The 20,726-nt window shown below is 47.7% G+C and overlaps 1 protein-coding gene across 1 annotated transcript in view; it reads left to right on the top strand.

Moving 5' to 3' along the window:
- The window catches only part of LOC120917428 (embryonic protein UVS.2-like), a 28,468-nt gene extending 8,031 nt beyond the window's left edge, over window positions 1–20,437 (top strand). Inside the window, exons 6-14 of the mRNA XM_040328709.1 lie at window positions 421–538; window positions 4,745–4,923; window positions 7,344–7,425; window positions 7,743–7,870; window positions 9,487–9,602; window positions 12,462–12,687; window positions 16,625–16,749; window positions 17,226–17,451; window positions 20,424–20,437. Coding sequence (XP_040184643.1) covers window positions 421–538; window positions 4,745–4,923; window positions 7,344–7,425; window positions 7,743–7,870; window positions 9,487–9,602; window positions 12,462–12,687; window positions 16,625–16,749; window positions 17,226–17,451; window positions 20,424–20,437 — 1,214 coding nt within the window. The remainder of the gene's footprint in view (window positions 1–420; window positions 539–4,744; window positions 4,924–7,343; window positions 7,426–7,742; window positions 7,871–9,486; window positions 9,603–12,461; window positions 12,688–16,624; window positions 16,750–17,225; window positions 17,452–20,423) is intronic.
- The last annotated feature ends 289 nt before the right edge of the window (window positions 20,438–20,726 follow it).

The following is a 20,726-nucleotide window of genomic DNA, read 5'->3' as shown; positions in this document are numbered from 1 at the left end:
AGAGGGAGGATGATTGACGGCCGGCTCTGGCACGTCACGCTCCCCGAAGACAGTCGGAGTAGGTCTCGGCTATTCACGGCGCCTGCGCACAGGCTATGCGCAAGCGCCGTGAATAGCCAAGCCTATTTCGGCTATTTCCGGAGAAGCGTGACGTGCCAGGGCCGGCCGTCAATCACCTTCTCTCACCATAGGAACGCCCATTCCCCGGATTCTTCAATCATCGATAGCACAGTGAGTACGGGGATAAAAAATGTAAGACCGGCATACCGTAGCTCGCGCTACGATGCCGAATGTAATGGTCTAATAAAAAAAAAAAATTCTTTTTTTTTTAACAGGGTGAACCCCCGCTTTAAAGAATATGTAAACCCAACATTTCACATTTAACCTTATTAAAAATGCATATTCTTATTTTTATACCAGCCGTGGATGAAAAAGCTACCATATCAAGAGCTATATTGGAGTTTGCTACGCTGACCTGCATCCGTTTTGTCCCACGCACTTCAGAAGCAGATTACGTGAACATCATCAACGATGTTGGGTGAGCATGTTGTTGGTGAACAGACAGTAGTGGACAAAAAATGTCAGATGTCCTCTGTACAAAAAATAAAAAGTTGGATGTATGTCCTTACATATGGGCTCATGGGCTCCTCACTCTAAGGCCGCGTACACACGATCAGTCCATCCGATGTGAACGGTCCGAAGGGCCGTCGTCATCGGTTAACCGATAAAGCTGACTGATGGTCTGATGTGCCTACACACCATCGGTTAAAAAAACGATCGTGTCAGAACACGGTGACGTAAAACATGACGTGCTGAAAAAAAACGAACTTCAATGCTTCCAAGCATGCGTCGACTTGATTCTGAGCATGCGTGTTTTGTTAACCGATGGTCGTGTGTACTAACGATCGGTTTTGACCTATCGGTTAGGCGTCAATTGATTAAATTTTAAAGCAAGCTCTATTTTTTTTGACCGAAGGTTAACTGACCGATGGGGCCCACACACGATCGGTTTGGACCGATGAATAGGTCCTTCAGTCCGTTTTCATCGGTTTTGACCGATCGTGTGTACGCGGCCTTAGCCTTTAAAAAATAATGGGGGGTTCCTATGTAAATGATTGAGGAAGAGAATTCCAGTCCCTGGTCATTTACTTTGACATAATTAAATGAGTAAGTAGTATACTTACCTATCAGGTACATCCTGGCGTAATGCTTTGTCCTCCAAGGATGGTCAAACAAGGATGGTAGGAGATGTCAGAGATGACCTACAGGCCAAAGACCATTGCCTATCTCCCTACTATATCTAGATAGACTATATCAGCGGTCTCCAAACAGTGGACCAGCGACTGGATTTGGCCATTGTTTTTATTTTATCTGGCCCTTGAGGCATTATTATACTGTCATCAACGGTGGGGCATAGTTCTTGCTATTGACACCAACAATAGCACACTATTCCTCCTATTGATAACAACAATTGGGCACTGTTCCTCTCACTGACACCAGTGGTGGGGCACTATTACTCCCACTGACACCAATGATGGAGCATTATTCCTCCCACCTACACCAACGATGGCACACTATTACTCCCCTTAATGCCAATTATGGGGCACTATTCCTCCCACTGAGACCAGGACATTTTCTTCTCCCACCGGCCACAGTAAACTGGCCCTTTGTTCAGAAAGTTTGAAGACCCCTGGATTAGATGAACATTCAGTAAGGCGCAATGGAGAGTAAAACTGAGTTGTACAGCAATCCACAAAAAAAGCAATTGTATTCCAGTGTACTTGAAAATGTATTTGTTATGACTACACCCCCTGTCAGGTGATGGGGGGCTCATCTGAGGCTGGAAATTCTAGGCACAGGCCATTTTTCACCAGAACCCCTGGGGGTGGAGCTGGATGTTGCTGCATGCTGGTACTAGGTCGTGGAATTAATCTGGGCTAATGAAATGGACTTTAGACGGTACAGGTAAATATGGTAGAAAATCTATAGATATATTTATTCATAAAAAAAGGGGTATGCGAAGAAAAATGATATACAGAACTTCGTGAACACAATAATACAATATCAGCATATAATCACAGTACATAAATTAGGAAATATTACATAAAAGTTTATACTAGTGCACATATGCTTGTAGAAACAAAACCATACAGCACCAGGAGATATATAAAAACTTTTAGATCCTTAGGACTGGATTGAATATGCGGAGTGATGGATGTTGCTTTTACTCGCTTTTACTCAACATGTTTCGCGTTCAAAACGCTTCATCAGGAGCATAACGGTAAGTGAGATAGATCTCCGCCGGAATGTGTGAAACAGACCATTTGGGAATAAGTATATAGCATATACGATGCTGTTACCTGACCAGCCTGGTAGGCATGTGAAAGGTTATTTAAAACACCATAGTATATGGATGTAGAAAAGTTTCAGGCTAATGCACGGTGTATATAGATAAAAAATTGTTATTGTGAGGCGACAGAGGATCCTCCAAATAAAATTCCAATAACGAGTCCCGGACATAATAGTAGCTGGGGGAGCTGGGGAGCTTGTAGGCTTGGTAGCCAGCGGAGCTTGAAAATCCAGACCCGAAGGGAACAGGGAAGGAGTATAAGGTTTCCTTGTCGCACAAACATGTTGGGGGAGCTGCACATGTTTGGGGTCAACCCACCAAGGGGTCAGTGAGGACAAGAGGGCTATGGTGCAGAGACTGAAGACCAGAGTGTAGTCTGGATCAAGCAAAGGGTCTTGGCAGGCAGGAAGCAGACAGTGACCAGAACTCCGGGTGGACAACGAATTAACTATGCTGGAGTGGTCAAGTTCAGGTAGGGGTCTGGGCAGGCAGCAAGCAGAGAGTATTCAGACAGTTCAGGCTGGCAACAAAAAAGGCAGAGGTCAAGGCAAGAGATGAGGAAGGTTCAGGCAGCAAAAACAGAAAACAAATGTTAGAAAACCAAACCTGAACTGTAAAAAGAGTTAGTGCTTGTTTACACTTGCTTCAAAATGTGGCATCGGAAATGCTTTTTTAAAGCACTCTGAATGTCAATCAAAGCCCCGTCACCAAATAGAATGGTAAGCTTACAGTCCTGTTCACACGTTGTATGCTTCATTATATCATTATACCCCCATGTCGCTTTCTTGGTGCTTCAAAGCATCTCCAAAGCCTCCCTAGAAGTCTCTGACAAGGCTTGCTAGCAGCACCTGCAGCTTTTGAAGGGCCTATATTTTACTTTGGCTTTGCTTTGGAGGTATTGCAGTTATGAGATATCCCAGGATGCACTGGGAAACCAACAAGTGAACCGGAAAGACGTCATCAGCAGTAACTTCTGGTTCATGTGTATATATTCTGGGAGTGTCTGGGCAGATTGAGTGGGGTCCAGACTGTAGCGGAGCAACTAGCAGGCGGCACACATGGTGTGTAACATGGGAAACCTATAGCAGAAGGTGAGCGGGGACCAGAGAGAGAGGACTGAGTGGCAGAGGATCAGCAGAGCTGAGGGACTGGAGCAGAAGAAACTAGCAATGTCACACGTGGTGCAGAGCATGGGAGCAATATAGCGGGAGGTGAACGGGGATTAGAGAGAGAGGAGGCTCAGCAAACCAGAGATTTTACAGAAATGAGTGTTACTACTGGGTGGGGGGATCAGCGGAGCTGGGAGTTACTACTGAGTAGGGTATCAGCAGAGCTGGGCGTTACTACTGAGTGGGGGTTCAGCAGGGCTGGGCATTACTACTGAGTGGCGTTACTACTGAGTGGGGGATCAGCAGAGCTAGGTGTTACTACTGAGTGGGGGGATCAGCAGAGCTGGGGGTTACTACTGAGTGGGGGATCAGCAGAGATGGGAGTTACTACTGAGTGGCGTTACTACTGAGTGGGGGTTCAGCAGGACTGGGCGTTACTACTAAGTGGCGTTACTACTGAGTGGGGCATCAGCAGAGCTGGGTGTTACTACTGAGTGGGGATCAGCAGAGATGGGCTTTACTACTGAGTGGGGGATCAGCAGAGCTGGGGGTTACTACTGAGTGTGGGATCAGCAGAGCTGGGGGTTACTACTGAGTGTGGGATTAGCAGAGCTGGGCGTTACTACTGAGTGGCATTACTACTGAGTGGGGGATCGGCAGAGCTGGGCATTACTACTGAGTGGGGGATCGGCAGAGCTGGGTGTTACTACTGAGTGGGGGATTAGCAGAGCTGGCAGTTCTACTAAGCAGGGGATCTGCTGAACAAGGGTACCAATTAGCTGGGGTTCTGCTGAACAGGGTACTCTTGAGTTGGGGATCTGCTGAGTGGGAGTACTAATTTCAACAAATAGAAAATAAACACACACAGGGCATTTGCCAAGCTTCACTATAGCTTCAAAAAAGCATCACTGAAGCATCAAAAACACATAAAAAAAAGCATGTTGAGGTGGTAGGCACTTTAATGTGTGTTGAAGTCAAAGTATAAATGATTCCTTACAAGGAAATCCAGATCTGTAAACTGCAAGAAGACCTGGAATGAGCAATGACTGAACAGAGCTGGGGAGAGCCGTGCCTGAACAGAGCTGGGCAGAGCCGTGCCTGAACAGAGCTGGGCAGAGCCGTGCCTGAACAGAGCTGGGCAGAGCCGTGCCTGAACAGAGCTGGTAACAGGATTCTAATTGGTTACTATGCTAATGCACTTTTCTTATTGCTTTATTATAGTAGTGTTAATAATCTTTACAGCATTTGTGTGTCGTGATTGCAATTTTGTTTTTGTTGGTTGCAGCTGCTGGTCCTTACTGGGCTATTCTGCAGGAGCCCAGGACTTATCTCTGGATAGAAGCGGTTGTGTTTATCATGGGGTAGTCCAGCATGAGCTAAACCACGCCCTGGGCATTGATCATGAGCACAGCCGAAGTGACCGCGACTTGTACATCAAAATCCTATGGCAAAACATTGAACCCGGTAAGATTCTTAATGGCAGCTGCAATAAACATCCAAACCCATTTATGTCGGACTTTACTAGAGAGGAAAGACACACAAAATATTTCACAAATACCTTTTCTGAATTTCTCTTCTGGGAAGGCTGTCCACAAGGTTTAGGAGTGCGTCTATGGGAATCAGGGGCGTCGTTAGGCCCGGGCTTGGGGGGCTGGAGCCCCGAATGGGCCCTCGAAAAGCCCCGAATCTATTTACCTATGGTTTGTATTGTTAGCCCCGAGCGCCGGGGCCCGGGACTGATCTGATGGGCAAGTGCGTCTGTGGCCGAGGGGGGCCGAGTGCGTCTGTTGCCGAGTGTGGCCAAGCACGGCCGAGTGCGGCTGGGGCCGAGTTCAGCCGAGGGCGGCCGAGCGCGGCTGGGGCTGAGTTTGGCTGAGTTCAGCCGAGTGTCATAGGTCCCGTCCCGCCTTCTGGAGCCTGCAGCGCCAATCCAGGAGGACCACGGGACGTGTGACGTGGTGCGTCCATCATAGCCTGCAGAGTCTCCAGAAGGCGGGAATTTCAAAATGCAGCCGCCGAACAATATCCCTGCTCGGGTGGGCGGCTCTCCTCCCTCTGCTCCTTGGCTCGGCAGCTCCTTTCCTCAACATGGCAGCTCCTCTCCTCGGCATGGCAGCTCCTCTCCTCGGCATGGCAGCTCCTCTCCTTGGCATGGCAGCTCCTCTCCTCGGCATGGCAGCTCCTCTCCTTGGCATGGCAGCTCCTCTCCTCGGCATGGCAGCTCCTCTCCTCGGCATGGCAGCTCCTCTCCTTGGCATGGCAGCTCCTCTCCTTGGCATGGCAGCTCCTCTCCTTGGCATGGCAGCTCCTCTCCTCGGCATGGCAGCTCCTCTCCTTGGCATGGCAGCTCCTCTCCTTGGCATGGCAGCTCCTCTCCTCTCTGACAGTTGTGATAGATTATAATAATATGCCTATTTTATGTTAAGACGGAGAGCTGTTTGTTCAGAAGCCATTTCCTCTCCATTTTTCCCTCATGTTCCCTTCAGCTTCACATTCCAAGCCTTTTCGTGGAGAGAAGGCAGATATGTACTTCAACCCTCCCTCACCCTTCTCTTCACCCCACCAAAGGAATTCTATGTAAGATGGCGAATGAGTCTGAATAAAAGACACGAGGGGACTTTATGCCACATGACAAGAAGGGTGTGTGTGCATGCCCAAAAATGGACTTCCAAGGAGAAACCACCCTTTTATGTGAACTGACCAATGAGAAACTTCATGCCAAGGACAAGCCACACAGGGGAGGAGGGTAGAGTGGGTGATTGGGAGGATTAGTGGGTGTGGGTGTATGATATGAACCAATCAATGCATGTTTTGTGATTCTATGCTTTTAATAAAACTGTGGGGGCCATAGCTCAGGCTCTCTCTTGGCTGTTGAACGTTGGAAGGTGAGCATGTGAAATCTTTTTGTCTGGATTGCATGCTCTCGTTAATTTGAATCAGGCGGTAGAATGGGTTCCTCCCTGAGAAATTGTGTCAGGAAAATAATTAGTCCACATCATTGTGACGAGTGACTGACACCACAGCTGAGCTCAGGTAAGTCAGTGTGTGTATCTATGCCATTGTCAGTAGGTCAGTGTGTGTTGGGTCATGCAGTGCAGGTAGATCAGTGCAGGTAGGTCAGTGCAGGTAGGTCAGTGAAGGTAGGTCAGTGCAGGTAGGTCAGTGCAGGTAGGTCAGTGCACTGGTAGGTCAGTGCACTGGTAGGTCACACAACCCCACCGCCCAGCCCCAAAAAATCGCTACTCCACATACAACACCTCTAATTCCCGCCGACTTTTTGGACTTCGGGCTTGCCACCTAGCAAGGCCCCTGATGGGAATGTTTGACCATTCTTCCAGAAGAGCATTTGTGAGGTCAGGCACTGATGTTGGACAAGCATATTGGACCTTTGCAGTGAGACTACTGCTTCCACACAGAGTTATGCCTCGTACACACGATCGGTTTTCCCGACGGGAAAACTGCCATGTTTTGCTTTTTTCCGACAGGAAAACAAAAACATGAGAACTTTCCCACCGCGATTCTCTGCGTTTTTTTGCTCTGCAGTTTTCCTATGGGAAACACCGCAGTGGATCATACACACGGCCCGTTTTCCCGACCAAAGCTTTCATGGCAGTTTTCCTGTCTGGGGAAACTGGCCGTGTGTAGACGGGGAAATGCAACCGAGCAGGTTCTCGGTTTTCCCCCTCGGTTTTCCCCGCAAGCTTTTGACTGCCGGGAAAACCGATCATGTGTACGAGGCATGAGGGTTCTACTCTGCAGAATGCTGGCAGGAACAGGCTTTTTCACTCAAGCTGTGGCTGCTTTAGAATGAAAATGAACTTTTAGGACACTGAACATAATCTAAACAATAATAAGTAACTTTTTATTTTCTTTTTTTCTTTCAGACTACAACACCAGCTTTGATAAACATAATACCAACAACCTAAACATGCAATATGATTACACCTCTGTGATGCATTATGGAAAGTAAGTATTCCATTTATAGCTGACCTTATTTTGTTGCTGTGCTCTGATGCTTAGTGTGGTCAGTTTTTAATAGGGAAGCATTGGGACTGGCAGGAAGACCAGGTATTTCACACAAAGGAAGCAATACAAAGAGAACAGGATCCATTTTTGTTATACAAGTACATGGTGCAGCAGGCACATATCAGGGATATGAAATGTTGGCTTTACATATTCTTTAAGTCATAGAGAACATGTAATGAGTCTTGTAACCTTCCATTCAAATAAAAAGCATGTTTGTGAATTGAACCCTCACTGTATTGGTATGTTTCTGTTTACAGATTTGCGTTCTCTACTGACTACCGCCTACAGACCATTCAGCCCGTCCCTGACAATGGTATCAGCATTGGACAGAGAACAGGATTGAGCAACCTGGATGTGGCCAAGATCAACAAACTCTACAGCTGCAGTAAGTTTATCAAAAACGTCTGAATAAAAGGAAACAGTATTGGCGTGCACCTCCGAGCACCATTCTGTGGTTCCACCCCCTACCCACCTCCGAGCACCATTCCGTGGTTCCACCCCCTACCCACCTCCGAGCACCATTCCGTGGTTCCACCCCCTACCCACCCCCGAGCACCATTCCGTGGTTCTACCTTCTACCCACCTCCGGGCACCATTCTGTGGTTCCACCCCCTAACCACCTCCGAGCACCATTCCATGGTTTCACCCCCTACCCACCTCCGGGCACCATTCCGTGGTTCCACCCCCTACCCACCTCCGAGCACCATTCCGTGGTTCCACCCCTACCCACCCCTGAGCATCATTCCGTGGTTTCACCCCCTACCCACCTCCAAGCACCATTCCGTGGTTCCGCCCCCTACCCACCTCCGAGCACCATTCCGTGGTTCCACCCCCTACCCACCTCCGGGCACCATTGATTGGTTCCACCCCCTACCCACCTCCGGGCACCATTGCTTGGTTCCACCCTCTACCCACCTCCGAGCACAATTCATTGGTTCCACCCCATACCCACCTCCGAGCACAATTCATTGGTTCCACCCCCTACCCACCTCCGAGCACCATTCCGTGGTTTCACCCCCTACCCACCTCAGAGCACCATTCCGTGGTTCCACCCCCTACCCACCTCTGAGCACCATTCCTTGGTTCCATCCCCTACCCACCTCCGAGCACCGTTCCTTGGTTCCATCCCCTACCCACCTCCAAACACCATTCCTTGGTTTCACCTCCTACCCACCTCTCAGTAACGGATACAGAACCAAGTATCAATTTGAGGTGCTAAGTAATTTGTTAATGATAGGAAGTAAAATAGATCCCCTATAGCCAGCAACAACGGAGCACCCTCAGCAACAATAGACTCTGAACAGCTAGCAGCAATAGATCCCCCACCCGCAACAACTGACCTCCTCAGCAACAATAGACCCTTCCACTGAAAAAATAGATCCTCTCCAGCAACAATAGATCCCCCAGCAGCCAGCATCAATAGACCCTCCAGTACACCCCAGCACCCCTTGCCATTACATACATTCAGAGCTAGAGGTGCCGGAACTGCGTTCCCCCACGTTCCTGCTGAAAAAAAGCCCTGGGTATAGGACACTGGTGAAGGACATAGAACAAGCAGGAGATACAACTGCAAAAACACACACAGGAGGGCGCAAACGCCTAGTGCAATGACACCATACACATAAAACAGTTGCAAACTCACAAACATAAGTAACGACCGGTGTATCACTTAACAACTCCAACCGTAGGGGATGTCATCTGAATTTTGAGCATCAGCCGCCACTGGTGATAATGCACAACCATTTCATGATATGAAGAGGATTGGCACCTAGGGTTCTCATTCATACAAGGTGAAAGGTTCCAAAATGCAAGTTCCACAAGGAGGAAATTGGATCTTTCTTTTCCTCTGGGAATTGAGGGTTGGGTGGCATGAAGCCTCCATCCCTGGGTCTATGGTTTTTCCCCGACACCAGCAGGTGTGAACAGGGTTTTTGGTATGGGAGATGACTACCCAAGAGACTCTGCCCTTGTTTGTAACTTGGTTCTTCCTTTTTTCTACAGATATCTGCTCCTCCGTATTGTCCGATGCCACAGGTGTTCTCTACTCTGCCTCCAACCCTTCCAATTACCCAAACAACTACAACTGCACCTGGCTCATCCGTCTGCCAATCAGCCAGGTAATCATTCCTACCTGACGCACATTATGCTAAAGCTAAACGTTACATATAGAAATGTCTTTGGCATAGAACTGGGTTAGAACTGGGAATGAGCTGAACTGTCCTGGGGACTGTCACCACCACAGGAGGAAATGGAAAATGGGGACACCTGTGTTGGAAAGCTACTTCAGATATGGCTCTTACCCGGCAGGATCTGCTGGAAACATGGCTGGGCCTTTATTGTTTCATTGGAAACAACAGGAACACAGATACAGGAAGTGACATCATAACCATGGCCTTCAACTGGCCTTCAACTGGCCTTCCAGTGGAATTACTGTCTAACCAAAACTATTCTTAAAAATGTCCCCTCCCCCCTCTGTCTACATATCCTGCCTACCCTATGTAAAAAGAGGAAAGTGTAATGTAGTGCACCTTTGTAGGAGCTGCTGGTGAACGTCCTATTCCCCCAGTTAGGAACACCCACAACCAGGCACACAGTATTTCCTTCACACTTCCACTGGCTCAAGGGAATAGTCTAGGGGGGGGGGGTGGTCTTTTTTTTGTTTATGTGAACATATAACTTGGATGGGGATGAGGGGAGCATGGGATACCCCAATAAACTGGAGGACTCTTTAGCTTTTAAAAAGGGATATGCCACAGAATCTCTATGCTGATGTTGACTAGTGCCCCTTCCAGAGATTAAAAGCTACACACAGTCACTGCCCTTCCAACACTAGGGTCATTTACTGACACAGCCATAGGATCATTGTTTGCCTCCTTCCAATACCCACCAGGCTCCTCTCAGTGAGGAAGATGTAGACCATGGGTCTTCAAACTATGACCCTCCAGTTGTTCAGGAACTACAATTCCCATCATGCCCAGTCATGTCCGTGAATGTCAGTGTGTTACAATGACTCATGGGATGTGTAGTTCTACAACAGCTGGAGGACCGTAGCTTGAAGATCCCTGATGTAGACTCACGCCATCATAAGACACCTGGACTCTTTCAAACCAACTTTCTCTTGGCTCTCTACAGTGAGTTTTTCCAGACCCAACTTGATCCCGGTTCATAAGTTTGTGAATAGACTCCCAAGCTAAGCCTAGCTGGGACCTTTATGGCTTCCTGATGGCTCCTTCTGGCATTCTGCCCCAGGGGCAGAGCCCCCTACACATGGGACTCCTCCAGCAGGACTGGACCCTGGAACTCTGCAGCTGCTGCCTCAGGCCTCAGACTATTTAATGGCCCTCCAACCACCTACTGGGCACACCTCTGCAGGGATTGACTGGCGTTCCATAAATATTCAGGCTGCATACTCTGTCCTTCCTCCCACTATACTTCTAGAATCCTCTAGAGCACAGGTGAAAGCAATCAGAGCAACAGCCTGTGAGACACTGAACAGCCCTAGGTAATCACCCAGCTCCTCTGATTATAGTGGAGCCAACTAATTTTACCTGCCAGTCTACACTACAATAGGAGGGTGCTACATTATGCTTATCTTTTTCGAGCCCACTCTGGTCTGGTCACCTGTTCAGAGGTGGCTCTAGGCTTTGTGAGGCCTTAGGCAAAACTTGGCATGGGGCCCCACTCCCACCAATGATGGGAAAAATAATTCAAGGACAAGAGCCTCTTCCCCACAACCCTGGCCGGTGGTTGTGGGGGTCTGCGGGCAGGGGGCTTATTGGATTTTGGAAGCCCCCTTTAACAAGGTGGCCCCCAGATCCTGCTCTTTAAAGCGGAGCTCCACCCTAAAGTGGAACTTCCGCTGATGGGAACCCTCCCCCCTCCGGTGTCACATTTGACACCTTTCAGGGGGGAGGGGGGTGCAGATACCTGTCTAAAGACAGGTATTTGCACCCACTTCCGGCCACATAGTTTCGGGTTTACTGCGGGCAGAACCTCACCTCCCGTCCTCCACTCGGCTCCCAGAGCACAGCGGGAGCCAATCAGCGGCGCAGCGCAACTCGTGCATGCGCCGTAGGGAACCGGGTAGTGAAGTCGGAGCGCTTCACTTCCTGGTTCCCTCAGCGTGGATGGAGGGGGGAACAGCAGAGTGACGAGCGATCGCTCGTCCTCTGCTGCGGACGGCGCTGGACTCCAGGACAGGTAAGTGTCCTAATATTAAAAGTCAGCAGCTGCAGTATTTATAGCTGCTGGCTTTTAATATATTTTTTTCGTGGCACATCCGCTTTAATAACTAAGGGGCGTGGGCCACCCGGTGATGTCAACCGCTGAACCCGCCCCCCTTGTGACATCATTGACTGAGGGCATGCTGGGTCATTGACGTTACAAGGGTGGTGTCGCCGATATTCACTGGTTGTTAGGGACACTGGCGGCCCCGCTCCTGAGTCAGGGCTCTTAACGCTGCCTGAGCACAGCAACGTTAAGGTCCACTGTCCCTTAAAACTGGGGTAATGCACTGGTTAAGTTAGGCACCCGCGAGGCCCCTGTGAGTTCTTAGGCGACCGCCTAATTTGCCTAATTAAAGAGCCGCCTCTGCACCTGATGATACGCTTATTGCCAAAAACGGCTGAGCTATGGGAGCCTATAAGTGGTGTCACCACCCCCAGAATTCCTGGTCATTGTTGACCACTCCCTGACACAGGGGAGCCAGAGCTGTGGGATCGTGTGATCGAACCAGAACAGGGTGGAAAAAGGTAAGCATACAGAATACATTTTACATAGGGTGGGCAGCAAAGGTAGAAGGAGAGGGAGGACAAGAGAGGGGATTTTTTTTATAAAATTGTTATGGTTAGGCAGGAATTCCACTTATTGCTAGCATTCTTAGTGTTAGATGATTTTTTGTATTTAGCGCCTTTTGTGTATTTCATCTAAAAGACAAGTGTCTATGTCCATTATTATACTTATATATCTCCTTTTAGATACTCCTGCAGTTTAAGGCGTTTGATGTGCAGAACTCTGTTGGGTGCACATCAGATTACATCAGGGTGTTTGATGGTCCCAGCAGAACATACCCATTGCTGCTGGACAGGTCATGCGGCTCCGGAATGATGCCCTCCCTGGTGTCCTCTAGCTCCGTGATGCTGGTGGAATTCGTCACAGATGGGTCAATTACAGCCACCGGATTCAAAGCCTCATACAGCACAGGTAACAGAACAGATGTACCTGTATAAAAAAAAATCTAAAAACAGCGCCATTGGGGTCAACATGGGAGGAATATAGGCTTAGGGAGAAAAGAAAAACCAACTGGACCTTTTATTGTAAGGACATATTTCTGTGGGCTAAAGAAAGTGGATCGCACAGAATGTGCCATGGCACTGCATTGAATAATGATCATGGTGAAAGATGGATGTTCCTAAAGGACATGGGGCCAGATTCACATAGAATCTGGCTACGCTGCGGTGGCGTAACGTATCCCATTTACGTTACACCGCCGCAAGTTTACAGCGTAAGTGCTTGATTCACAAAGCACTTGCCTGTAAACTTGCGGCGGCGTAGCGTAAATCCGCCCGGCGCAAGCCCGCCTAATTGAAATGGGGCGGGCACCATTTAAATTAGGCGCGTTCCCGCGCCGAACGTACTGCGCATGCTCCGCCCCTAAAATTACCCGACGTGCATTGCGCTAAATGACGTCGCAAGAAAGTCATTGGTTTCGACGTTAACGTAAATGGCGTCTAGCGCCATTCACGGACGACTTACGCAAACGACGTGAAATTTCGACGCGGGAACGACAGCCATACTTAACATTGGCTAGACCACCTAGAGGGCAGCCTTAGTTTTACGCCGTGTATCTCGACGGAAACAACGTAAATTTAGAGCGACGAGCAAAGCGTACGTTTGTGAATCGGCGTAACTAGTCATTTGCATGTTTTACCCCGACCGCAATGGAATCGCCACCTAGCGGCCGGCCTAGAATTGCAGCCTAAGATCCGACGGTGTAAGTCAATTACACCTGTCGGATCTTAGTGAGAACTATGCGTATGAATCAGGCGCATAGTTACGACGTGCGGATCTCAGAGATACGACGGCGTATCAGGAGATACGCCGTCGTATCTCTTTTGTGAATCTGGCCCATGGTTTATTGGGACATGGCTTTTCAACTCTTCGGGTCAGATTCAGGTAGGAGATACGACGGCGTATCTCCAGATACAAAGTCGTATCTCTGAGTCTGAGGCGTCGTATCTTGGCACCTGATTCAAAGAATCGGATACGCCAGAATTTGTCTAAGATACGACCAGCGTAAGTCTCCTACGCCATCGGATCTTAACTGCACATTTACGCTGGCCGCTAGGGGCGTGGACGCTGATTTACGCCTGGAATATGTAAATCAGCTAGATACGCCTATTTACGAACGTACGCCCGGCCGTCGCAGTACAGATACGCCGTTTACGTAAGGCTTTTTCCGGCTTAAAGTTACCCCTGCTATATGAGGCGCAGCCAATGTTAAGTATGGACGTCGGGCCAGCGTCGAATTTTCCGCCGATTACGTCATTTGCGTAAGTCGTTCGCGAATAGGGCTGGGCATAATTTACGTTCACGTCGAAAGCATTGGCTTTTTGCGGGTTAATTTGGAGCATGCGCATTGGGATACTTTCACGGACGGCGCATGCGCCGTTCGTAAAAAGCGTAATTTACGTGGGGTCACATTAAATTTACATAACACACGCCCACATTTGAATTAGGCGGGCATACGCCGGCCTATTTACGCTACACCGCCGCAACTTTGGTTTGAGAATACGGCACTTGCCTGTCAAAGTTGCGGAGGCGTAACGTAACTAGGATACGTTACGCCCGCACAAAGATACGCGGTTCTACATGAATCTGGGCTCCTGTTGTCAAAAGTATTGGGACGCCTGCCTTTACACACACATGAACTTTAATGGTATCCCAGTCTTAGTCAGTAGGGTTCAATATGGAGTTGGCCCCGCCCTTTGCAACTATAACAGCTTCAACTCTTCTGGGAAGGCCGTCCACAAGGTTTAGGAGTGTGTCTATGGAAATGTTTAACCATTCTTCCAGAATTTATCAGGTCAGGCACTGATGTTGGACGAAAAAACTTGGCTCGCAGACTCCACTCTAATGCCACGTACACACGCTCGGAATTTCCGACAACAAATGTTCGATGGGAGCTTGTAGTCGGAACATCCGACTGTGTGTAGGCTCCATCAGACATTTGCTGTCGGAATTTACGACAACAAAAGTTTGAAAAACCAGTTCTCAAATTTTACGACAACAAAATTTGTTGTCGGAAATTCCAAGCGTGTGTACAAAATTCCGATGCACAAAATTCCACGCATGCTCGGAATCAAGCAGAAGAGCCGCACTGGCTATTGAACTTCATTTTTCGCGGCTCGTCGTACGTCTTGTACGTGACCGCGTTATTGACGTTCGGAATTTCCGACAACATTTGTGTGACGTGTGACGTGTGTATGCAAGACAAGTTTGAGCCAACATCCGTTGGAAAAAAAAATCCACGGTTTTGTTGTCGGAATGTCCGATCGTCTTTATGCAGCATAAGTCAGTAGGGTTCAATACTGAGTTGGTCAACCCTTTGCAGCTACAACAGCTTCAACTCTTCTGGGAAGGCCGTCCACAAGGTTTAGGAGTGTCTATGGAAATGTTTGACCATTCTCGCAGAATTTGTGGGGTCAAGCATTAATGTTGGATGGAAAAACTTGGCTCGCAGTCTCCACTCTAATTCATCCCAAAGGTGTTTTGTTGGGTTGAGGTCAGACCAGTCAAGTTACTCCACCCCAAACGTGCATGGTGCAAGTATTGGAAGTATTAACTAATTCCATATAGGTAGATTCACATAGATTGGTGTAAACTTGCGGCGGCGTAGCTTAGAGCATTTAGGCTACGCCGCCGTAAGTTAGCTAGGCAAGTACATGATTCACAATGTACTTGCCTGCTATGTTACGGAGGCGTAGCCTAAATCGGGCGGGCGTAAGGGTGCCGAATTCAAATGTGTGTAAGGGGGGCGTGTTTTATGTTAATAAGGCTTGACCTTACGTTTTTGACGTTTTTATTTTTTACTGCGCATGCGCCGGGCGCCTACATTTCCCAGTGTGCATTGCGGCTAAGTACGCCGTACGGGCCTATTGATTTCGACGTGGACGTAAACAACGTAAATCGCTATTCGCGGACGACTTACGCAAACGATGTAAACATTTCAAATCTCGAAGCGGGAACGCCGGCCATACTTTAACATTGCTATTCCATCTAATAGATGGAATAACTTTAGGCCTGATAATGGCTTACGGAAACGGCGTAAATGTACTGCGGCGGCCGGGCGTACGTTCGTGAATCGGCGTATCTCCTCATTTACATATTCTACGCCGACCGCAATGGAAGCGCCACCTAGCGGCCATCCAAAATTTTGCAATCTAAGATAGGACGGCGCAAGCCATCGTATCTTAGATATGTTTAAGCGTATCTCTGTTTGAGCATACGCTTAAACATAAGTCGGCGTAGATTCTGAGTTAGGTCGGCTTATCTACTGATAAGCCGGCCTAGCTCTTTCTGAATCTACCTAATAGAAATTACTTGGCACCAAAAAATTAGTAAACCTAATTTAAGAGACACATAGGGGCAGCCATTATTGGCCTTTTTCATAGGCGTGTGCCAGGTGTGCCTGGGCACACCCTAATCACCCTGTGTGGTGCAGATTTCACCGAAATATACTGCGTTAAACACGCACTAACGCACAGAAAAATACAGCATTAAACAGCACATAACACACTGAACTATACAACGTTAAATGTGCACTAATGCACAGAAATATGCTGCATTAAACGTGTAGTAACACACTGGAATATACTGCGTTAAACGTGCAGTAACGCACAGAAATAGACCCCTGATATTTCACTATTTCATACTGACACCAATCTCTGCCCTACTGACACCATCGACTGCTCTGCAGACACCATCAGTATACTGTATATACACATGCAATAATGTTTGCGCTTTGGGGTGCACACCCTAATGCAATAGGCTGCGCACACCTATGGCCTTCTTGCTTGGCATTCTCTGCCCTCAGTACTTCCTGAAATATACACAATCGTCTTACTTTTATTCCTTTCAGTGAGCTGCGGCGGGACTTTGGTCAACTCCACTGGGACCGTATTTAGCCCTGGATATGAAAAGCAGCAAAATTACCCTGCTTATAGTGACTGCATTTGGACAATCATCGCTCCTTTGGGATACAAAGTAAGAAAAGCTTCACTTTTTTATACACCATTGAAAAGCATCTTGTTGTATTTGTTTGATAAGCAAAAAAAAAACCTGTTGATCTTGTCAGACGTTCAGATATGTCCTGTGTCAACGGCACACGTCCTATATTATCTCAAAGAGCCCTATTTGTTCTTACGTTGGACTGCATAAAAATGAGCCTTTAGGCTGTAGAGATGTGAGAGTTGGAATTTTTTGAGTAATTTAGCAAAAGATATTGGGCAGGGCTGACACCACTCAGTCAACGAAAATGCTGGCTTACCTGCTGAGTGCATTTCTGGCATTTATATTTTAAATAAAAAAATTCTAAATATATATATATATATATATATATATATATATATATATATATATATATATATATATATATATATATATATATATATATATATATATATTTATTTATTATTATTAAAAAAATGTACTTTTATATTAATATGTGTTGTGAATTTCAGGTCCAGCTGGCCATGGTTAGTTTCAGCCTAGAGTCCAGCAAGACATGTTCCTACGACTGGCTGGAGATCAGAGATGGGGTTTTGTCTGCCTCCCCCCTGGTAGGACCAGCGTACTGCGGCAATCAAAAAATCCAGCCAATCACTTCCACCAAAAATGGCCTCGTCCTGCATTTCGTGAGTGACTATTCTGGACAGAGCACCGGATTCATGGCATATTATTCCATCAGTAAGTTGATTCAACCCTTGTATATATGTCATTCTAACTATGAAAAGCATATAAATATCTCCTAATAGGCGATGATTCTCACTAATAAAATATGAAACGTCCTCATAATCACTCCATTGATTATAACTGTTCTTTTGTATCTATTGCATACTACAGTATATACCGTATTTATCGGGGTATAGCGTGCCCTGGCGTATAATGCGCACCCTTAGAAGGGAAGTTTAGGAAAAAACGTACATTTTGGATGCTCAGCCTTGTCGGTGTCCGTCTGCTGTCTTGCCCGGCGTCCATCGGCGGCCTTGTCCAGTGTCCGTCTGCGGCCTTGCGCGGGGTCCGTCCAGCCTTGTCGGTGTCCGTCACGTCTGTCTGCCGGTCCGTCCAGCCTTGTCCGTGTCCGTCTGCTGTTGGCGTCCATCGGCGGCCTTATCCGGCGTCCGTCTGCGGCCTTGCGCAGGGTCTGTCCAGCCTTGTCGGTGTCCGTCCCGTCCGTCTGCCGGTCCGTCCAGCCTTGTCGGTGTCCGCCGCGTGCGTCTGCCTTTCTGTCCAGCCTTGTCGGTGTCCGTCGTGTCCGTCTACCGGGGGTTGCAGCGTTGTGTGTTTGAATTTGGCGCCTTGGTCGAGCTGTGCAGAGCCAGATTTCCGGTGTGTTCGGCTCCTCTCGCGTGGCTGCGGGCGGAGCCGAGCCAAGTGCGCAGTACACTTGGCTCGGCTCGGTCTTTGTTGGGCTTTGTCGGCAGCGCTCAGAAACAGCGAGGATCATCGTATAATGCGCACCCACGATTTCCCCCTGATTTTAAGGGGAAAAAAGTGCGCGTTATACGGTAACCAAAAGTACATGGACACCTAGCTGTTATTCAGAAATTTAGATATATTCCCATTTCTGAATTACAAAAAGGAATTTCAACAAATCCTAACTACAGTATATACTCGAGTATGAGCCGACCGGGATTTAAGCCGAGGCACCTAATTTTACCCACAAAAAAACTGGGAAAACTTATTGACTCAAGTATAAGTCTAGGGTGTCCATCTGCATGCCTCACTCACTGTGCCTCACTTTGCCTCACTGTGTCCATGTCCATGCCTCACTGTGCCCATGCCTCACTGTGCCCATGCCTCACTGTACCTCACTGTGTCCATGCCTCACTGTACCTCACTGTGTCCATGCCTCACTGTGCCCATGCCTCACTGCGTCCAGTACTAGACTTACGTTTAACATGGAAGTATATAGAAGGGGTGCCCGACTTTGAAAAATCGGTGCTCCCCGGCCGTAGGTCCCCCAGACAGCAAACTTTGCACACTTGTAGAGGAGAGCAGGGGCTACATGTGTGCCAAGTACCAGGTCCCCAAAGTCCGGGAGATCAGGCGCAAAAAGGTGACTCGAGTATAAGCCGAGGAGGACATTTTCAGCACAAAAAAATGTGCTGAAAAACTCGGCTTATACTCGAGTATAAACGGTATATAATTTAAATTCAAAAATTGAAACATATTGCAATAAACACAATAAGGTATAAAAGAGAGCTAAACAATAATTTCTACTTAGAAGCTGTAAAAAAATATCCTGCAACCGAATTGCTGGATTCCCCCCATCATAGTGCTGACAGGTTGAATCCCTCTTGTCAAGCCGTCCCCACCGGGAGAGCACAGTGGCCCAGATTCAGGTACATTTGCGCTTTATTTGCGGAGGCACAGGGCAACGATTTTGCCCTGCGCCCCCGCAAATATTTTGCGCTGCCCTCGATTCACGGAGCAGTAGCTCCGTAAATTGCGAGGGCGCGCCGGCAAAATTGCCCGGCGTTAGCGCGCGCAATGTAAATGAATTTCCCAACGTGCATTGCGGCAAATGACGTCGCAAGGACGTCATTTGCTTCAAAGTGAACGTGAATGGCGTCCAGCGCCATTCACGATTCACTTACGCAAACGACGTAGATTTTAAATATCGCGACGCGGGAACGTGGGTATCCTATAGCATTGGCTGCGCCTGCTATTAGGATGTGTAACCTTACGCGAAACCCGACGTACGCAAACTACGTAAATTGCGTACGCAGGGCTCGCGCAACGTTGTGAATCGGTGTTGGTATGCAATTTGCATACTATACACAGATCACAATGGGAGCGCCCCCTAGCGGCCAACGCAAGAATGCAGCCTAAAATTTGCGTGGCATAAGAGCCTTATGCCACGCAGATTTTAGGCTGCAGTCGGCGTAGCGATGTTCCTGAATCAGGAGCATTCGCTACGCCGGAGCAAGTAAGCAATTGCGCTGTGTAACCTATGGTTACACAGGCGCAATTGCTTCTTGAATCTGGCCCAGTTATTATTGCTAGCAGCTATACCAGCCGATAGTGATAATCACACGTAAAATCCAGCAGGTTGGTTGTTACCCAAGTTGATCGATTGATCAACTTGGTACATAAAGCCTGTCCATACAGGGTTCCTAGTGAACCGACCGCAGAAAATGTCTACAGGAGCCTCAAGGGTCAGTCTACCCAAACATGACATTTCATTCTCTGGTAGAAACGTCTCTCGAAGACTCTCTTGGTGAGACCTCTGTGCCAAGTACTTGGGTTTGTACACCTGCATGCGCCCATTATAAGGGGTTCCCACCACCCCTGCTAGATTGTCATGTATTTTATATTATGGGGAATGTAACAAGAAGAGCTGGGACACGCAAAGGTGGGCAGAAACGCCCAAAACTGGACATGAACAGAACTGGGAATCATGGGAAATGCTGATGGAGGATCCAATACATATATGATGCCAGAGGTTGGCCACACTTCACCAATAACTAATTCTCACTTTTGGGTAGACTGACCTCTAATGGTGACAGTTCATATTACTAGAACCTGGTCAGGTGACTTCTAAATGCCTGTTATAGGTAAAGGATTTCATATTACCGCTGCCTTTTGCAATGTCTTGAATTAAAGATCGGATAAATGTCAAGATGTCTGCTAATTGAAAACTTTCTTTTTTTCAGTTCCGGCTTCATAAGCCCCAGACCACGAACATCTTGTGACCTTCAGTGAAAAAAAAAAAAAAACAGCCACAAAATGAACAAATGACTGTAAAATCGTTACCAATACAAAAATATCAGAGGCATTGACCATTATAGCAGTGAAGATAGGCAACCGGCAACCAGAAACATTCAAATGCATAGACCTTTAGTTGCTAGTGCTACAGGGTGATTACAGGATAAGATAACTTACGCGTTTCGGCCATGCGGTCTTAATCATAGCATGATAATACTTTGTATATCATTTTGATAATTTTATATATTTAT

This window comes from Rana temporaria, chromosome 11 (genome assembly GCF_905171775.1).
Source record: "Rana temporaria chromosome 11, aRanTem1.1, whole genome shotgun sequence".
Lineage (NCBI taxonomy): Eukaryota > Metazoa > Chordata > Amphibia > Anura > Ranidae > Rana > Rana temporaria.
The sequence above is the reverse complement of the archived record's forward strand: the minus strand, read 5'-3'. Positions and strand labels throughout refer to the sequence as shown.